General features: G+C 31.1%; 1 protein-coding gene across 1 annotated transcript; it reads left to right on the top strand.

Annotated features, from left to right (window-relative positions):
* The first annotated feature begins 6,469 nt into the window (after positions 1-6,469).
* On the top strand, positions 6,470-8,035 carry LOC110635180 (E3 ubiquitin-protein ligase RDUF1). Its single transcript, XM_021784421.2, has one exon. It carries the CDS (start codon positions 6,565-6,567, stop codon positions 7,717-7,719), a length of 1,155 nt encoding a protein of 384 aa, XP_021640113.2. The 5' UTR covers positions 6,470-6,564; the 3' UTR covers positions 7,720-8,035.
* The last annotated feature ends 10,081 nt before the right edge of the window (positions 8,036-18,116 follow it).

The following is an 18,116-nucleotide window of genomic DNA, read 5'->3' as shown; positions in this document are numbered from 1 at the left end:
GGCCTTTTGTTTTCTGGGAACTTTGGTATGATTTTTCTGATGCTGTGCAGATTCTATTAGCTGATTTAGATGCCCATTTGCCATTTTCCATAAATGACATTAAAGCTAGTGGATGTGAATAAAATGCATAGTAATTAAATAACCTGCTCTTCACCATATATAGTTAGCTCTATATTTTCAATGGAATGACTTTAATGTCATTCCATTGTCCAAAATATATATATATATATAAAAGATATTTAAAAAAAAAATAGAAAAATACCACACTTATATTTGTAGAAATGAAGGCATTAACAATCATAAAATATAAAATTTTACATTTTTTAATAAAATATTTTAACACCAATTAATGTACACTCACCGATAAATATGACAATACTTTTAAAATACTAAATACGATAATCGTGCATGTACTTGTACTTCACAACTCAATTTAATTATGTCTCTAAACAAATTTAATTGTATTATTATAAATATTTTACTACGAAAAATTTCACTATTTGATAGATAATACTTTTTATTTATGAATGAAGAAGAATAACAAAAAGAGAAAAAAATATATTAACCCAAAAAAATTATATTGTACTTAGATACAAGCAATTGGATAGCCCTTAAAATGGATTAAATTGGTTAATAATAGCTTTCATTATTGATAGTGATACATATTTTTTCTCGCTTGATGCTATGGCCGGTAAAATAATATTGAAGAGCAAGTAACGAAGAATCGAGTAATGAGTAACGTGTAACTTGAATTGAATCATCATAGTATACTTAAACTGTCGAACAATCATATTCATGAATGCTCGAATCATCTTATAAGATAAGATAAAAATCTTGATATATCTATTATAATCAAAATTTCATTCGTATGATAATTTTCAGACAGATTGAAATCTTTATCTCACTCAACTATTAACTCTTAATCTTCGCAGCTAGCTACATAGATTTACATGCTAATCCATTAATCTATCTTTTTATTATTTAGTTTTCATTATTGACTTAATATCATTATTTACTTTTAAATTATTTGTATCTTGAATTTAAAATTTAAATTTTGTTTATTTTAATTTAAAGTAGGCTTTTATATATATATATTCACTTATAAAAATTTATAAATTTGTTGCTATATATATATAAATCAGTAATCAGAGGCTAATTAATAACTTCAACATATTTAATAGTAGTTAATTATTGTAAATATGTTTAAACATATTAAACGTGGTTTTGTGCTCTAACAACGGTGTTTTAGCAAAGTGGATTTACTTAAGAACGTGTAAGTAGACAAATTTTTTTTTATAAAAAAAAAGAAAGTTTAATCATTGAAAAGCATGTTGACCAACTTTAATTAACTCAAAAATTAATTTATTACTCAGTGGGATATCGAACCCAGACAAAATATATATATATATATATATATATATATATATATATATATATATATATATATATATATATATGTGGTAAGGCAGTTGTAATCTCCTTATTATAAAGTTTTCAAAAGAAGTGTTCTTGCTAATGGGGGAATGGTTTTATATCATATTTATTTATTGGGTTAGGGAAGCCAACGCTCTACAGAAAAGGTTGATGAAGTAAAGGCTGAATACCTAAAATTGCACATGGTCAAGAATGTTTTAGGAAAAAAGTCATAATATTTGGTGAATGCAATTAATTTTGAGGACTAACAAAATATAATAAGTGCGTCACCCATGGATGTACGGTCAACCTAGTTTTATTTTGGACCAATATTGCTATTGGAAGAGGTTTATATTGCGAAAAAAAAAAAATATTTATTAATCTAATGTAAATTATAAATTATTTATAAAGGTATAATGAAGCATTGAAAATTTTCAATTAAAATTGTGTTAAAATAGTTTATATTTTACATTAGATTATTATTTTTTATTATGATAATAAACCCTATAGAAGACAGAGTTTTCATTTTCTTTAAAAAAAAAGTAGCTATTATTATTTTTATTATTAAAATTTAAATGAATATAAAATAACAGAGAATTCTATTTTATAAAATAAAATAACCTACCATTAGAATAAAATTTTATTAATTTTACGTGTTTAATAAAAATAAAATGGTCAAAATTAATTACCTCAATTACAAATTGATTGATTGTCTTTCATAAAATCTTGATTATTTTTTGGTCACGTGGCATAGCTTCATCAACTTGCCGTGATAATTGATGAACCTAATATCCAACCTAATTCTCATAAATATGAAAGGAAATTAGTATTCTAGAATTTCAACATCACATTCCTTAGTCGATGAGAGTAGGAGCCACGTCGTCATTAATTTTAATTATTTGGAAAATATAACTTATTGTACTTTATTTTTTTGGCACAGCAATTGGGAGATGCATAAACTTGCATCACCATGCCAAATGGCAAATGGGTTCTCAAGATGATGCTTCGTGTTTGGTTAGCGAAGGACTTTGTGGGCCGAGCTATTGGCCTTTGTGGGCCGAGTATTTTAAGAGACCAATCCTAATCCCATGAAAACCATTTCTTTGATGGACTACGGAGCCTTAAATAAAAGATTGATTGCACTTAGCGAATTTAAGCATTTTTCTTATGGTTGTTTCTTAGCTCATTATATTTTCATATATTTTAACAATCAACTTTAGCATAATAATCTTTAGAACTGTGAAATCTTGAATTCGAAATTCAGTTGAAACTAATTATATTACAAAATATATTTTTATATATTCGATATTTTACATTATATTTTCATTTTCAAAACCAACAAAACATATTTTTTTTTAACCTTTGGAAAAGGTAAATTGGGAATTGAATTATTAAATAGATGTTCATGATAAGAACAACATATGGTAAAAAGTGTCAAAATGACAAAAATTAACGTCAAATTAATGTTAAATAGTGGGTTGTAGCATTGCCTTTACTCTGTTAATGAAAACAAGTCATTATCAGAATAATACAGCTTTAAGTAAGATCTTGAAAAAATGTGGGAGCGGATGCTAAAGAAAGGCATCTGTGATCACTCTAAACTTTAAAGACAGTATGGGCAATAGCAAAGGCTTGAATTTGGCATATCAACTTTTGAGCTTTTCTAAGCATATCTTTTTGAATTTATTCCATTTAAGTCAATATTTCATTTATTGCCTGCTACTATTTGATGGGTATTTTTCTTTCACTGACTTTTTTTTTTTTTTTTTAATTTTTGGTATTGATACTACGCTTTTTGGCCTGTGATATATATATATTAATTATTTGATTTCTAATGAAATTTAATTAGAAATTTTATTAAAGACTTTAGTTTATTATTTTTATCATTAAATTATCTTTTATTGCTCTATATTCACTTTTTTTTCTCTTATCTTTCATAGAAAAACTTTTTTTAAACATAATCTATTATATATTTAAAATATAAATATATAAATTTTATTTATTTTACAAGAACCTTTTACCATAATTATTATATCTTTAGTAAGTCTAAGAAGAAACTTTCATTCTTTCATATTGGTTGCATGCAATAATGGTGTCCCAGTGTGAAATTGACATAGAGTGAAAATGGGAAAGGTAAAAAACAGCAAAAAAAGAAAAAAATGAAGGGTCCATTTGAATGATATTAGGAGAACAGGAGTTGGGGACAATTATTACTTTTAAGGCGTGCACATACGGAGAAACATAGGCCCAAAATCATTGCCCATTAGGGCAAAGAATGCAAGTGAAAAAAAAAAGACAGTAATAAGTGGGCACAAATTTTCCTCTTTTCATAGCAAACAAGAATCACTGCTTTTCATCATCTTCAAAACGATGGATGAGACTGTAGCCAATAAAGATGCCCTTTTCTGCCATTTCTCCCCGTTCTGCCTGCCTTCTTATAATATGGCCATAGGCTAATGCTTAGAGCTTTCCTGGTTGAAGGATAAATATCATTCGTTTAATATTATAATTAAATATTTTTTTTTTGTAAAAGTTTTTTATATATAATTTATGTTTTATGAAATAAATAAAATTTCTAAATCTCAGATTTTAAAAATGGCTCATCATTCAGTAAAAGGACAAAAAATTTTCTGCCCAAGTTTAATTTTATAATTAATTAATTACTTTTTCTGCTCGTCTTTGAATATGTCTAGAACAAAGGATAACAAAATTAATTTGATAACAAAATTAATTTTTCTTTTAAATGATTAGTCACGATATAGTTAAACTTTTACAATATATATAATAGGCTTCTCACATCTATCTGGAACATGATGATATTGAATCATTCTGAGCAGGAGGAATTTGAAGAAGATCTGATTTTGTCTGAAAGCAGAATCTTGATTTACAATAAAACTACTCTTTCTTTTTAGAAGAATCAATATCAAATAATGAAACTCATTACTCGTCTTACCTAGCCTAACGTATCCAATATTCTCAATCAACACACGGCTATATATATATATATATATATATATATATATATATATATATATATATATATATATATATATATATATATATATTGTGGAGAATATGACAGTGAATTTTGACTTTATATTATACAGATTGGTTTATTGATATTTTATACATTAGTAAATGAAAATATTATATACGTTACAATTATGAGCATTTAGTGTTTTAATGTGTGAATTATTAGTTTGGTGTTGCTATTTTTCTTTTTAATTACAAGTCGTAATTTGTTTTATTTTGTAAAAAAAATAATATTTTTTATATTAATATTATTAATTTTTTTTTAAATATTTTGATGATATAAATTTACAATTATTTTTTTTTAATAAGCAACATAAAAATATTGTAATATTGAGTATACAAATCAAAATTGAAATCGAATAAAATTTACACTGAAATTAAAATTAAAATATAACAGAAATTATTTTTAATCGAATCAAAATCGGAGTTTGATCTGAATTAATAAATATATTTTTCATCTATAAAGTAATTAATGCATTTTTTATTATCAAATTTATCCTAATGTTTTATAAACATCTTTATTCATTTAATATCTATTAATTTATTTAAAAAAATATCCATTAATTTATCTCTCCCTTCATTTATATTTATAAACTTCTAACTCAATTATTTTTTTCTGAAGCTGCCCAAAATTTTGTTGTGTAATATTCATTAACTTGTAATTAAAAAAAAAATATGCATGTAAAATAATTAAATTATTATTTTGGAATAAAATACTGATATCTTTTTTCAATAAAATAAATATTCAATTTTAATATTTTATTTCTATAAATATTATTCAACCGATAATTGAAAATGATTTTAATTATTTTAATTACTTTTTATAAAAAAAAATGCAATGTAAACGAGTATCCATATAAAAAGAGCATAATGCATGGAGTAATTGTGTAAACATTTATGTATGTGTATGCAAATTTTATTATATTTAGATATTAAATTCACCTTTTCCAATAATCCAAAGATGAATGTCTTCAATTTTAAATTTCAACCATTGATTTATGAAATAAATCTCAATTTATTTTCATTATTGTCAATTTTAATTATTTTTAACCTAATTTAATTTAAAAATTTTGATTTATATTTATTTTAGCCCAATCTCTCTCCTTTGTGTTACCCGCCTCATTTTTTAAATATTTATTTTTTTTAATACTAAAATATTTTTTTTGTATTTTATAATTAATTAAATTAAAATATAAAAAATGTTATTTTTATTGCTTAATATTATTAATTAAAATGAAAATATGAAAAATATAATTTTATATTTTTCATATAATTAAGTAAAAATTGTAATAATTATACTTAATTAAATTAAAAAGTAATGAAAATATATTTTTTGTTTTCATATAATTAATTAAAACTAAAAATTATGATTATAATTAATTTTAATTATTTAAATAAAAAATTATTTTTATATTTTCATTTTTAATTAAAATTTAAAAAGTAAAATATAAAAAATTCAACTAGTTATAATTATTAAATTAACATGAAATATAATTAACTAAGTAATTAACATTATATATATATATATATATATATATATATATATATATATATATATATAACAACAAGTGATAAATTACTTGTAGATTCTTTAATTTTATGTTAAATTAAATATAAATGAAAAATTTTAAATTATATTAAATTAAAAGTTAAAAATAATTAAATTAAACATCTAACAAATAAGTATAAAGGACAAATTAAATTTTATTCTACCGATTTATTTCCAGATCTGTCCGGCCCTTCAGCCAATTATATTCTAACCACACAACCACCACTCCCTTAACATCGTTTGAGAATCTTCCTGCGAGTTGCCACCTACGCCGAGTTTTGAAATTTCAAACTCGCCGATTTTTATTTGCCCCCCAGTCAACTTTTCCCTTCGACGCTCCTTCGTTACGCGCCTCTTTGGCCTTTTCCATTATTGTCCGCATATGGGCGAAACCACAGTGAAACGAGTGACCTTCACGCGTCATTTGAACTCTCTATTGCGCTTTTTTACACCGCCCCAGCGCCAGCCTTAAAAGCCCAATTTCTCTTCTTTATTTTCTCACTTCGAGACTTTTTCTTGTGTGTCTTGTTCTCTTTCTCTCTGCTCGCCGGATCTGAAGCTTTTCAGTCATGTCGACGACGTCGTCGTATTGGTGTTATAGATGCACGCGCTTCATCACTGTTTTGGTCTCTGCGGAGAACAACGACGTCACTTGTCCTCACTGCGACGGTGGATTTATCGAAGAGATCGAAAACAATTCGCGATCGGACAATCCACACCGTCGATTCATGTACATGTTATCCGATAACAACGCTAGAAACCGTCAGGACTCAGATCGGATTCCCACCTTAAGATTTCGCCGGAATCGACGAAACGCTGGCGATCGTTCCCCTTTTAACCCGGTTATTGTCTTGCGTGGCACCGCCCCCGAAGAGAACGAGGAAGGAAGTAGCTATGAGTTCTACTATGATGACGGCACCGGGTCGGGTCTTAGACCAGTGCCGGCCAATATGTCCGAGTTTTTGATGGGATCTGGGTTTGACCGCTTGCTAGACCAGTTAGCACAGATTGAAGTGAATGGTTTCGGGCGGGTAGGAAACCCGCCGGCGTCAAAAGCAGTGGTGGAGTCGATGCCCACGGTTGAAATAAACGAAACCCACGTATTAGCGGAGGCACACTGCGCCGTCTGTAAGGAGGCGTTCGAGCTCGGCGGCAAAGCACGCGAGATGCCCTGTACGCATATTTACCACTCGGATTGCATACTTCCTTGGCTCGCAATTAGGAATTCGTGTCCCGTTTGCCGCCATGAGTTACCGGCGGATCAGCAAGAAAGCGAGAATTCGGGGGAATCGGAGGAAATTGTTGGGTTGACCATATGGAGGCTGCCAGGAGGTGGATTTGCAGTGGGAAGATTCAGTGGGGGAAGGAGGGGAGGGGAGAGAGAGTTTCCGGGCGTGTTTACAGAGATGGATGGTGGGTTTAGTGGGAGTGGTGGCGCTCCTAGGCGGGTTTCGTGGGTGAGTAGAACAAGTAGAAGGAGGGAGAGCAGTGGCGGTGGTGGGTTTAGGAGGGTTTTTCGTGGGTTGGTTTCTTTTTTGAGGAGGATTGGGTCTAATTCTTCTTCTTCTTCTTCTTCTACTACATCTTTGAGTTTGCATCCTGATCCTGAATCTGTTTCCTTCAGTAGAAGTTCTAGTCACTCGAGTTCTGGGTTTGGCCGATATGTAAGCAGACGCAGAAGAGGTTTGGATTTGGAAGTTGAGAATGGGACCGAAAGGTGGTGATTCGAAATTGAAAAGCACAATGGTACTCAAAGGTTCGATTTTTATTTTTTCATCAATGTATATAGAATTTAATTAAATAGGCAAGAATTTGGTATTGAATTCTAGTTCTATTCCTGATCAAGGCTTGCAAAGACCAAAGAGAATCTTTTTAATTTTAATCAGATGGGGACACAAGCAGAAAATTTGGTTGTCCCTTCACATGGCAAAATTTTGTTGTGGTTCTGGAGAGATGGGAAAGACCTAAAAATTGCAAAGTTTGTTTGAATTAGGAAAATTTGCAAATGTAGAAATGGCACGTTGATATTTGTAAGCTTAATTGTTTTTCTTTTTCTTTCTTTGGCATTCATTCTATGAATTCCCTCCGCTTCCCCCACGGGATACACACAAAGACGCACACTTTTATGTTATTGGAATATGCTGGATTGAAAGGTTATTTAAGTTTAGCTTGTCTAGCGATTATTTCTTGCCTTTTACTGGCTGATGCGGATAATGACTCTTTAAAGTTGGAGTTATTAGGCCTGGCTAATGCAAATGGATTAATCATATTTGCGGCCTAATCATGTTACTGCCTGCTGGTAGTTCAATGTTTATAATGGCATGTCTGATCCTTTTCTTGACAAAACGACGTGCTGCTGGAATTGTGGCTCAAAAAGCACCAATTTCATCATGTGCCTACTTTTGAGAGCTCTTTTGCCTTTTTCTTTGCTTGTTGTTGGTGGCTTTGGATCTGTAATTGAAGCAGTGAAACCCATTAACCCAATGAGCATCTGTCTCTTTTTTATTAGGAATTGCAATAAAACAGCTGGGATATGCACTTGTATGAATTGGGTGATCATGTATGCATGCGCAGAAACTGGTTAAAATATTAATGGATTACGGGTGGTTTACCCAGTCTTCCCACGAGTGGAAATAGCGCATCGTTCCACATTGTGTTGTGTTAAAATCGTTTGACCTGTCCATTCAAACAAAGCCAGCTTGGGTTTTGATTTTTCAAGCCATATCTGGACGTGAGGTTGATGTATATCTATACTAGCTATATGTCTGCATTATTAAAAAGCTTTTGCTCTTTGACTCAGCATACCCTTCCATTCTGTTATAATGAAAATTTTATAATGTCATAATGTATCAACCAATTAAATGGGAAGTTGATAATATATTTTGGGGATCAATATAATGACTTTCATAAATAATAAAGCGAATAACTATAATGCCATTTTTCTTAGAGCCAAAATGCTACACCAAAGCCTAAAATAAAATTTTCTGTTCTCGAGAACAAGAGACGACTTAAAATAACATTGAAACAGTGTGAATGATATATGTTTTCCTAATGAATACTTCAAAGCTCTCAAAAGTTAAAGAAAAAAAATGAAAAATTTAAAGCTAATGAACCCTTGATTTATTTTATAAAATTAGACAGAATTGAGATTTTGACAGACGGTTAAAATTTAAATACAAAGGCTGGTTGCTCAATACTCCACCATATGATGACAGCCCAAGGATAATACGGTTTACATTTGCCTGAAAGCATAACGTTGTGCAATTTTAACACCTCTGTAATGGTTGCAGAAATGTGTATTACTGTTTGCGGAAGGAAAAGTTTGGACCACTGCAAGGCCTAGAGAGAGACTGTACTTTCATATTTCAAGTACATGAAACCTTTAGCCCCTTATTCCTCAACTGGGCAATTACCAAATACCTCTCATTAGGATATAAAAAGATTGGAAATTTGGAACAAAATCAAGTAGGGTTCTATGCAAATTGATATGGGCAGGTGAGGAAGTAATTAAATTATAATGAGCTAGAAAAAAAGCATGGCTAAAGTTAAGCAATCTCGCCCTGAAATCCAGCACCTTTTGGGCTGTTTATGGGCAAACTGGGATTTGCACCGCATTTTATTTTAGCTTTTTAAAAGAAGAATTAAAGAAATCGTCGGAGATTTTTGTCATCTTCGCTGCTAAACTCAAGGCTGAGCACGCCCATCAACCAAATTGTAATAATTAAAAAATTGAACACTTAAATTATGAAAATCCAACCTAACGAAGTAAAAGATATAATTAAATTAAATTAAATTTTAAAAAATTTTGATTGAATTTGATTTAGATTTTCAAATTGAGCGTATATAGAGTTGACGATCCCCTATATGGAATTGAAAATTTTATGCGAATTTACTTTAATTAATTTTTTATTAATTTTTATAATTAAAATGAAAAATTTTAAATTTTTTGAAATTCTTTTTTAATAAAATAAAAATTAAGCATGATTTTCAGTTTTTTTTACCCAGTTAATCCTATATATATAAACTATCTATTTAAGTAATTAATTTAAAAATATATCATTTATCAGCTAATTATCATTATTTTTTACTGATTTATATAAATCAATTCATAAAAAAATCACTTAATAAAATATATTAATTAATTAATATGTCACGTGATAAAAAATGTTAATTAACTAATATATAAAAATATAGAAATAACGATTATTTGAAATTCAATTAAATTAGTTTATCCTTTTCATTTTTAAAATTTAGATTAGAGAAGGATAATATGTATAATGAACTAATTAAAAAAATATAAATAATTTATTATTTATTAAAATTTAAAATTTAATAAAATTTATTTATACTAGAAAATAAATTTATTTTTCATTCCTCTTAAATATTAAATATGATATTTACTAAAATCTCTATATTTTCTGATTTCAGTAGTTTAGTTATTTTTTATATAATTATATTTTTAGTTATTTATTATTATGTTTTTCAAAATCTTGATATTTATATTTGATAAACAATTTGTCAAATCTCATATAGTGTGTACATAAATATGTATTATGTTTCAAAAAATAGATATTCCTATAAAAAATTTAAAGTGAAATTATTTAATATCTACAAAACATAAAAATTATAGCGAGCTTCTATCCACAATTTAAAGAATAATATTTTAATCAACTTATTTATTTATTCATATTTAAAATAAAATTATAATTAATTAAAATTTTTATCATTAATAAAATTTTATAATATAATCATAAAAATATAAAATATAAAAATATATAAAAAAATATTATTAAAATAAAATAATAAATAAATCTAATGAAGCGTGTCCTTGAAAATTTGATTTTCTTCATCACCTGAATAGCACCGTCATCTTTGTATCATTACCACCGCATTATTAAATGGATAAATTAGTTCATAAGTTGATCCCACTTTCTTTCTCCACTTGAACTCCCCTTCACTCCGCAAACCGTTGCGGCCGCAGCTTCAAATGTTTCTTTATCCCCATCTTTGTCTTCATCCAAAATCCCACATCGGCCTATAAAAATTCGAGAACTTTCCACCCAATGAAACGGTAGCAACTATTGCTATCACCACGTTCACCTGTTTACTCCCAAAGGTTGCTCTTCAACATTTATGCAACTTAAATCTCCATCCCTCAAATGTTTTGTCGGTGGTTCATCTTGGCGGGAGGAAAGGATTGAAGAGTCTATACGGGGCGTAAAGAGTTCCTGCAATCACTAGCATGTGGAGGTGAGCTGAGTTTTTGAATTGGAAGAGGCTAATATGGGAAACGACACTGATGAAAAAAAAAAAAACTTAGCTCTGATTTTGAGTTAATTGTTTACATTTTTTATATCATCCAAACAAAAGGTCAATAAGTTGTTTTTGTAATACATTTAAGAAGAGATATAAAGGCTGCTTTTGTTTATATTGCTTCAAACATAAATGAGTAATTTAATGGTATCACTGTGATCTCATGTAGGCATATCTACATAGAATAGTAACATAATAAGTGATTTTCATACATAAGTAAAGTAGTATTTTCACTATCTTTATCTTTATTTTAAGGCAGCTATTTATTTCGTTAACTTTTTTTTTTTATTTGTGAATTACCCGTTGAATTGATATTCCATGCGCTGCATGGAATCAGCTATAGACCTTCGCGAAACTGACTGCTTTTGAGAAACAAACGACTTGTCTTTCTCCCAATGAAATGATGAACAGTTAGATAAACGTTGATTTTCTGAAATGAAATTGTCTTCTAAAAAAAATGCTTTATCGCTACATCATCTCCAACAGAATCTGGATCATATCATTCATTAAACTGCTGGCGTTATGATAATACAATATGTTCTATGTTAGCGAAGACCCCAAATTAAGTTCATATGAAGAATCCAAATATTGTAGTACACACATTCCCCAAACTGAACTTTTTCTTTCTTTTCTTTCCCCTTAAAAGATTTCAGTTGGAGAGGTCTCAGTTTCGCTCTTATTTAGCTCTGCATATTGGAATTTCAATAGTTATTTATATCGTTTGCGTAATTCGCCAGATTTTGAAGCCCCAAAAGAAAATCTGGAAATAGACTGAAATTTTAGATCTTGAAAGCTTTTCTGCAAGCATGAGTTTCGTGTTCAGAGGTTCAAGAGGAGATATGTACTACTCACAAAGCATTTGCCAGTGTTTATGATAAAATATAGCAACAGTAAGAGTAGGTTTTTATTTTTGTTTATACGTAAGCTTTTGCAGCTTTGGTTGGCTGTGGATGTGTTTTTCATGGCCACCGTTGTCCAATATTGGTTTGGACAACAACTTTGAGTTAAATATAAGACTTAGCAAACTTTCTTCCCTCAATTTAGCTTTCTTCAATCAATTTTTTTTATATAGTCTTAGAGTAACTCCGCCTAAGTAGCTTGCGCTTACCCGATCTCAAGCCCGAATAAAGGAGGAGGGTTGAGGTAGATGACAACCAGCATAAAAATTTCATCACACCTTATGATATGGATTCAAATGATATAAAAGTTGGGGCGTCCTCTACTCACAACGCGCTACATCGGAGTCCGGGTGTAGTGAGAAATATGCAAGGGTGTAGGGCGTTCATCGAAAGCGACACGCCATGCCGGCGCCTGGGTGTGGTGTTAAGTTAGCAAGGGTTCCCACATCATGGACGGGTGTGGGTAAACAAGTTAGTCCATAGGACAGATAGTAGAACAGATAGTGGAACAGAACACAAGATAGACATAGAAAACAATAGAAAATATCATAAAAGGAGACCAATTAGGAAGAAGCAGGATAGGAGGAGGATTAGGGTTGGTACTTGGAATGTTGGATCACTTACAGGAAAATTAATGGAGCTTGTGGATACCTTGGAAAAGAGAATGGTGAATATTGCTTGCATTCAGGAGACTAAATGGGTATAAGAGAAAAGTAAGGAAGTGGGTAATTCAGGGTACAAACTATGGTTTACCGGAAAGGAGAGAAACAAGAACGGAGTGGGCATAATCATAGACAAGACATTGAAAGATGCAGTAATAGCTGTGAAAAGAGTAAGAGATAGAATTATACTAGTAAAACCAGTACTAGAAGGAGAAATAATAAATATAGTTAGTACTTATGCCCCACAAATAGGACTAGATAGTGAGAGTAAACAAAGGTTTTCAAAAAATATGGATGATTTAATGCAAAGCATATCGAATAAAGAGAATGTTTTCATTGGTGGAGATTTGAATGGACGTGTAGGAAGTGATAGACAAGGTTATGAGAATGTTCATGGAGTTTTTGGTTTTGGCAGTTGAAATAAGGAGGGAAAAAGCATATTGGATTTTGCTATGGCATACGACCTAATACTAGCAAATACCTACTTTATAAAAAGAGAGTCACATTTAGTGACTTTCAAAAGTGGGCAACATAGAAGCCAAATCGACTTCCTCTTAACTAGGAAGACAAATAGAGTTCTATGCAAGGATTGCAATGTCATTCCAGGAGAGGTTTTAACAAGTCAACATCGGTTGGTGGTCTTGGATGTCAACTTTAGGAATAATTCAAGTAAGGTTAGAAGAAATAGTGTAGCTCGAACAAAGTGGTGGGAGTTCAAAGGAGTAAAGCAAGTGAAGTTCAAAAATGAGCTTCTCGAGTACGAAGTATGGAAGCTGGATATGGAGGCCAATGATATGTGGATACAGATGGCATTAAAGATTAGAGAAGTAGCTAGAAAAGTACTTAGATAGTCTAAAAGACATGGACCACCCTCAAAAGAGAGATGATGGTGAAATGAGGAAGTACAAAAGGCAGTGAAGAGAAAAAGGGAATGGTATAAGAAATTACCTAAATGTGATAATAATGAGGCATATGAACAGTACAAGATAGCAAAGAAATAGGCAAAAAAGACAGTTAGTCAAGCAAGAGCACAGACCTTTGAAAAGTTATATGAGAAACTTAGAACTAAAGAAAGGGATAAAGATATTTATAGATTAGCAAGGAGGAGAGAAAGGAAATGTCAAGATCTGAATCAAGTTAGGTTCATTAAGGATAAAGAAGGAAAAATGTTGGTGAAAGATGAGGACATTAAAGAAAGATGGAGAAATTATTTTAATGATCTCTTTAATAATAGTCAAAATGGTAATAGCGTGAATATAGACTATAGAATAATAGAAAAGAATGTGAATTATACTAGAAGGATTAGATCTTTAGAAGTAAATGAAGCACTTAAGAGAATGAAAGTGGGTAAAGCTTGTGGACCTGATGAAATACTAATTGAAGTGTGGAAGTGTTTGGGAGATATGGGAGTGGCATGGTTAACTAAATTATTTAATAAGATTCTAAACTCAAAGAAAATGCCTGATAAATGGAGGAGGAGTATTTTAGTACCTATTTTTAAAAATAAAGGAGACATACAGAGTTGCTCAAATTATAGGGGAATTAAACTCATGAGCCATACTATGAAGTTGTGGGAGAGAGTTGTGGAGCATCGACTACGTCATGATATTTCTATCTCTCTCAATCAATTTGGTTTCATGCCCGGTCATTCAACTATGGAAGCGATCTTTCTTATTAGAAGCTTGATGGAGAAATATAGATATGTGAAGAAAGATCTACACATGGTTTTTATTGATTTGGAGAAGGCTTATGATAGTGTTCCAAGAGATGTCTTACGGAATGTGTTAGAACAAAAGAGGGTATCTATTAGGTACATATAAGTATTGAAAGATATATATGAAGGAGCAACTACTATTGTGCACACAGTGGGAGGGGACACAAGAGATTTTCCGATCTCAATTGGATTACACCAAGGATCAGCCATAAGCCCTTACCTTTTTACATTAGTTTTAGATGAATTGGCGAAACATATACAAGAGAGTATTCCTTGATGTATGTTATTTGCGGATGATATTGTTCTGGTAGATGAGACACGAGAAGGAGTCAATAGAAAGCTAGAGCTTTGGAGAAGTACTCTAGAGTCAAAGGGTTTTAAGTTAAGTAGAACGAAGACAAAATACATGCATTGCAAATTCAGTGAAGGTCAAACTGGTGATAGGGAAGGAGTTAGTTTGAATGGAGTGGTACTGTCCCAAAATAATCACTTTAAATATCTAGGCTCAGTCCTTCAAGTAGATGGGGGATGTGAGGAGGATGTTAGTCATAGGATTAAAGCTGGATGGTTGAAGTGGAGACGTGCCGCGGGAGTTTTATGTGATCGTAAAATTTTCAATAAGTTGAAAGGAAAATTTTACCGTACAGCAATACAACCGGCTATGTTATATGGTAGTGAGTGTTGGGCACTGAAAGAGTCGTATGCTTCTAAGATAAGAGTTACAGAGATGAGAATGTTAAGGTGGATGAGTGGCCATACTAGACTGGATAAAGTCTGTAATGAGAGTATTAGAGAAAAGTTAGGAGTGGTATCAATTGAAGATAAGTTGAGAGAAGGGAGATTGAGATGGTTTGGTCATGTGAAGCGTAGACATACGGAGGCTCCAGTTAGACAAGTAGAGCACATTAGGTTAGAGGATAGAAAGAAAAAAAGGGGTAGACCTAAATTGACTTGGAGGAGAGTAGTACAATATGACCTAGAAGCATTACACATTTCTGAGGATTTAACCCAAAATTGTTTAGAGTGGAGAAAGCGAATCCATATAGCCGACCCCAAATCTTTGGCATAAAGACTTAGTTGAGTTGAGTTGAGTTGAGTATAGTCTTAGAGTCTACTCTATTTTAATGTTGACCAAATGGCTAGATGTGAATATAAGATTTAGGCAAATCGGCTCTACTTAAACTAGCTTTTGGATTGACTTAAGTCAAGCTTGTTTGTTTATCATTGTGGTGGTGGTATATTGGGGCATGATATAATAGGTTATCTCAATCTTTGGGTACCTCCCCAAGCCAATCATATCTATTTACCCTATCAAAGGTTCCTTTAGTAGGTCTTGCGGTGTTACTTTCAGATTTCACCCACTTGATTTTGTGAATGACCGAAATGGTATATTAACAAGAGTTTCTTTTGGATGATATATTATTGTGGGGCTTAGATAAAAACATATGATGAGGGTTTTCCATGATTCTTTCCCATCTGTTGTCATTAGTATAGGGTAAATTTCACTCGTGGTACATGATCTTTAAGGTTGGTAACACTATAGTACATAAATTTTAAAATTTAACTTAAAACCTCATAAACTATCATAAATATCACTTTAAACCCCATACAACCTGCAACAACCGATTTAAAGGTTAAAAGGATGATGTGGCAGTTCAAACAAGATTAAAAATCATCTTTTTCTCTTTTCTCTCTCCTCCATGTAATATCTAATTCTTACTTTCTCAACCTTATTTATCCTAAATACCTTGCCCTTCTCATCTCTCTCTCTTTTTGATGAAATCAAATTTTCTTTTACTCTCTCTCTTTTCTTCAGATTTGTAGTTGAAGGATAATTTTGTGCTTTTCTTTTTCTTTCTTTCATTAATGATGTCTCAGTTTAATGGGAGAAGGTTATCACCCAATGGCATCCCTCTTTGGCAATGTGAAGAATAAGTGAAATTAACAACATCATGGACCAATGCACACCCTGGAAGAAGGTTCTATGGCTGCACAAACTAACATCATGGACCAATGCACACTCTAGAAGAAGGTTCTATGGCTGCACAAACTATTAGGTAAGTAGAAATGAAATTTTCTATGACAGCATGATATGGGCAGTCATGATTTGTTTAAATTTTTTAAATATGGGTTTTAGGGTAAGAGAAGATATTTATAATGATATGGGTTATGGGTTTTTTTATATGAATATTATTATGATATGTCTTTTTTTTTTTCAATTTTTTGCAGAGAAGCCATTGTTGTTATTATTTTGAGTGGGTTAATCCACATTAAAACTTTCCAACAAAATCTAAATAAAATAATATTGAATCAAATATACCCATCGAAAAAAGCTATAACAAATAATGTACCTTAACTGAATCCAGAGAAAATAATAAGGAAAGTCCCAAACAGTAAACTTGATAGTAATTCGTGAGGTAATGGCAAATTCGTAAGAAAATCAATGATCAAACTCACAATCCTTCAAGGGAATAACAAGCAAACTGACAAATCGATAAACTAAGAGTGAATTGACGAATTGAGGGAACAAGAGAGAGAGAATAAAGATAAGAAAAATAGCATTCAAGCGAACAGTGACAAAAGAAGCTACGTTCTACGCGTCAGGTAAAATCATTGGTCGACAATGAAGAATGAGTCATGAAAAGAAATAATCGATGGATTTCAAGTGATGATTTGCGATGAACAATGAGCCTGATGATGAAGAAATTGAAGAGACACAACTTGCTATATCAAAGAGAGAAAAAATGTAGATGAAAGAGTGAGAGAGTGAAGTAATCCAAGTTGGAGGAGAGACAAAAAGGGATAAGTGATTCTTAATCTTATCTGGACATGCCAAATTATCTTTTTACCTTCAAACCGGTTATTATAGGTTGTATGAGTTTTAAAATGACATTTACTGTAATTTATGAGGTTTTAAGTGAAATTTTAAAATTCATGTACCGAAGTGTTATCAACCCTAAAATTCATGTACCATGGATGAAATTTACCCCATTAAGTATAGGTGGCATGTATTGGTAAAATCATGAGGAGGTTCCCATACTTTCCAACTTCTGTTCCATAAAATTAATAGTCAGTAACAGGAACAGCAAAACTACAGGAACATACAAAACTGAATTATTCAACCCAAATTATGACCTGCAATCTTGGTCTTCAGAATAAAAATCATGAAAAATCGAATGAACTGCAGTAAAATCGCAAGGAATTTATATATAATCTTCTCAAATGTTATAGTTCTTTTCCTCTTAGTAATTCCAGCACTTTAAATAGATTGATCAAGCTTTTACACGTTTGTGTGATGGTAGTTGCATTGGATTGTTTGATAATTGGGGTGGGCTTGCGGCCTTTTGAATCATTGCTGTCTTCTTCTTCTTCTTCTTCTTTTAATATTGGTATTTTCTTACTTTCGATCTTGTGCGCAGGCGAAGCAAGACTCTAAAAAGGCAGATGGCAATGTGAAGGCTTCAGAAGATGAATTAACATGCTCTATTTGCTTGGAGCAAGTTAACAGAGGGGAACTTATTCGTAGCCTGCCA

This window comes from Hevea brasiliensis, chromosome 16 (genome assembly GCF_030052815.1).
Source record: "Hevea brasiliensis isolate MT/VB/25A 57/8 chromosome 16, ASM3005281v1, whole genome shotgun sequence".
In the NCBI taxonomy this organism is placed as follows: domain Eukaryota; kingdom Viridiplantae; phylum Streptophyta; class Magnoliopsida; order Malpighiales; family Euphorbiaceae; genus Hevea; species Hevea brasiliensis.
The sequence above is the reverse complement of the archived record's forward strand: the minus strand, read 5'-3'. Positions and strand labels throughout refer to the sequence as shown.

Bases quoted from the DNA above. Each gene is read 5' to 3' on its own strand.
- LOC110635180 (XM_021784421.2), top strand. From the start codon at position 6,565: ATGTCGACGACGTCGTCGTATTGGTGTTATAGATGCACGCGCTTCATC.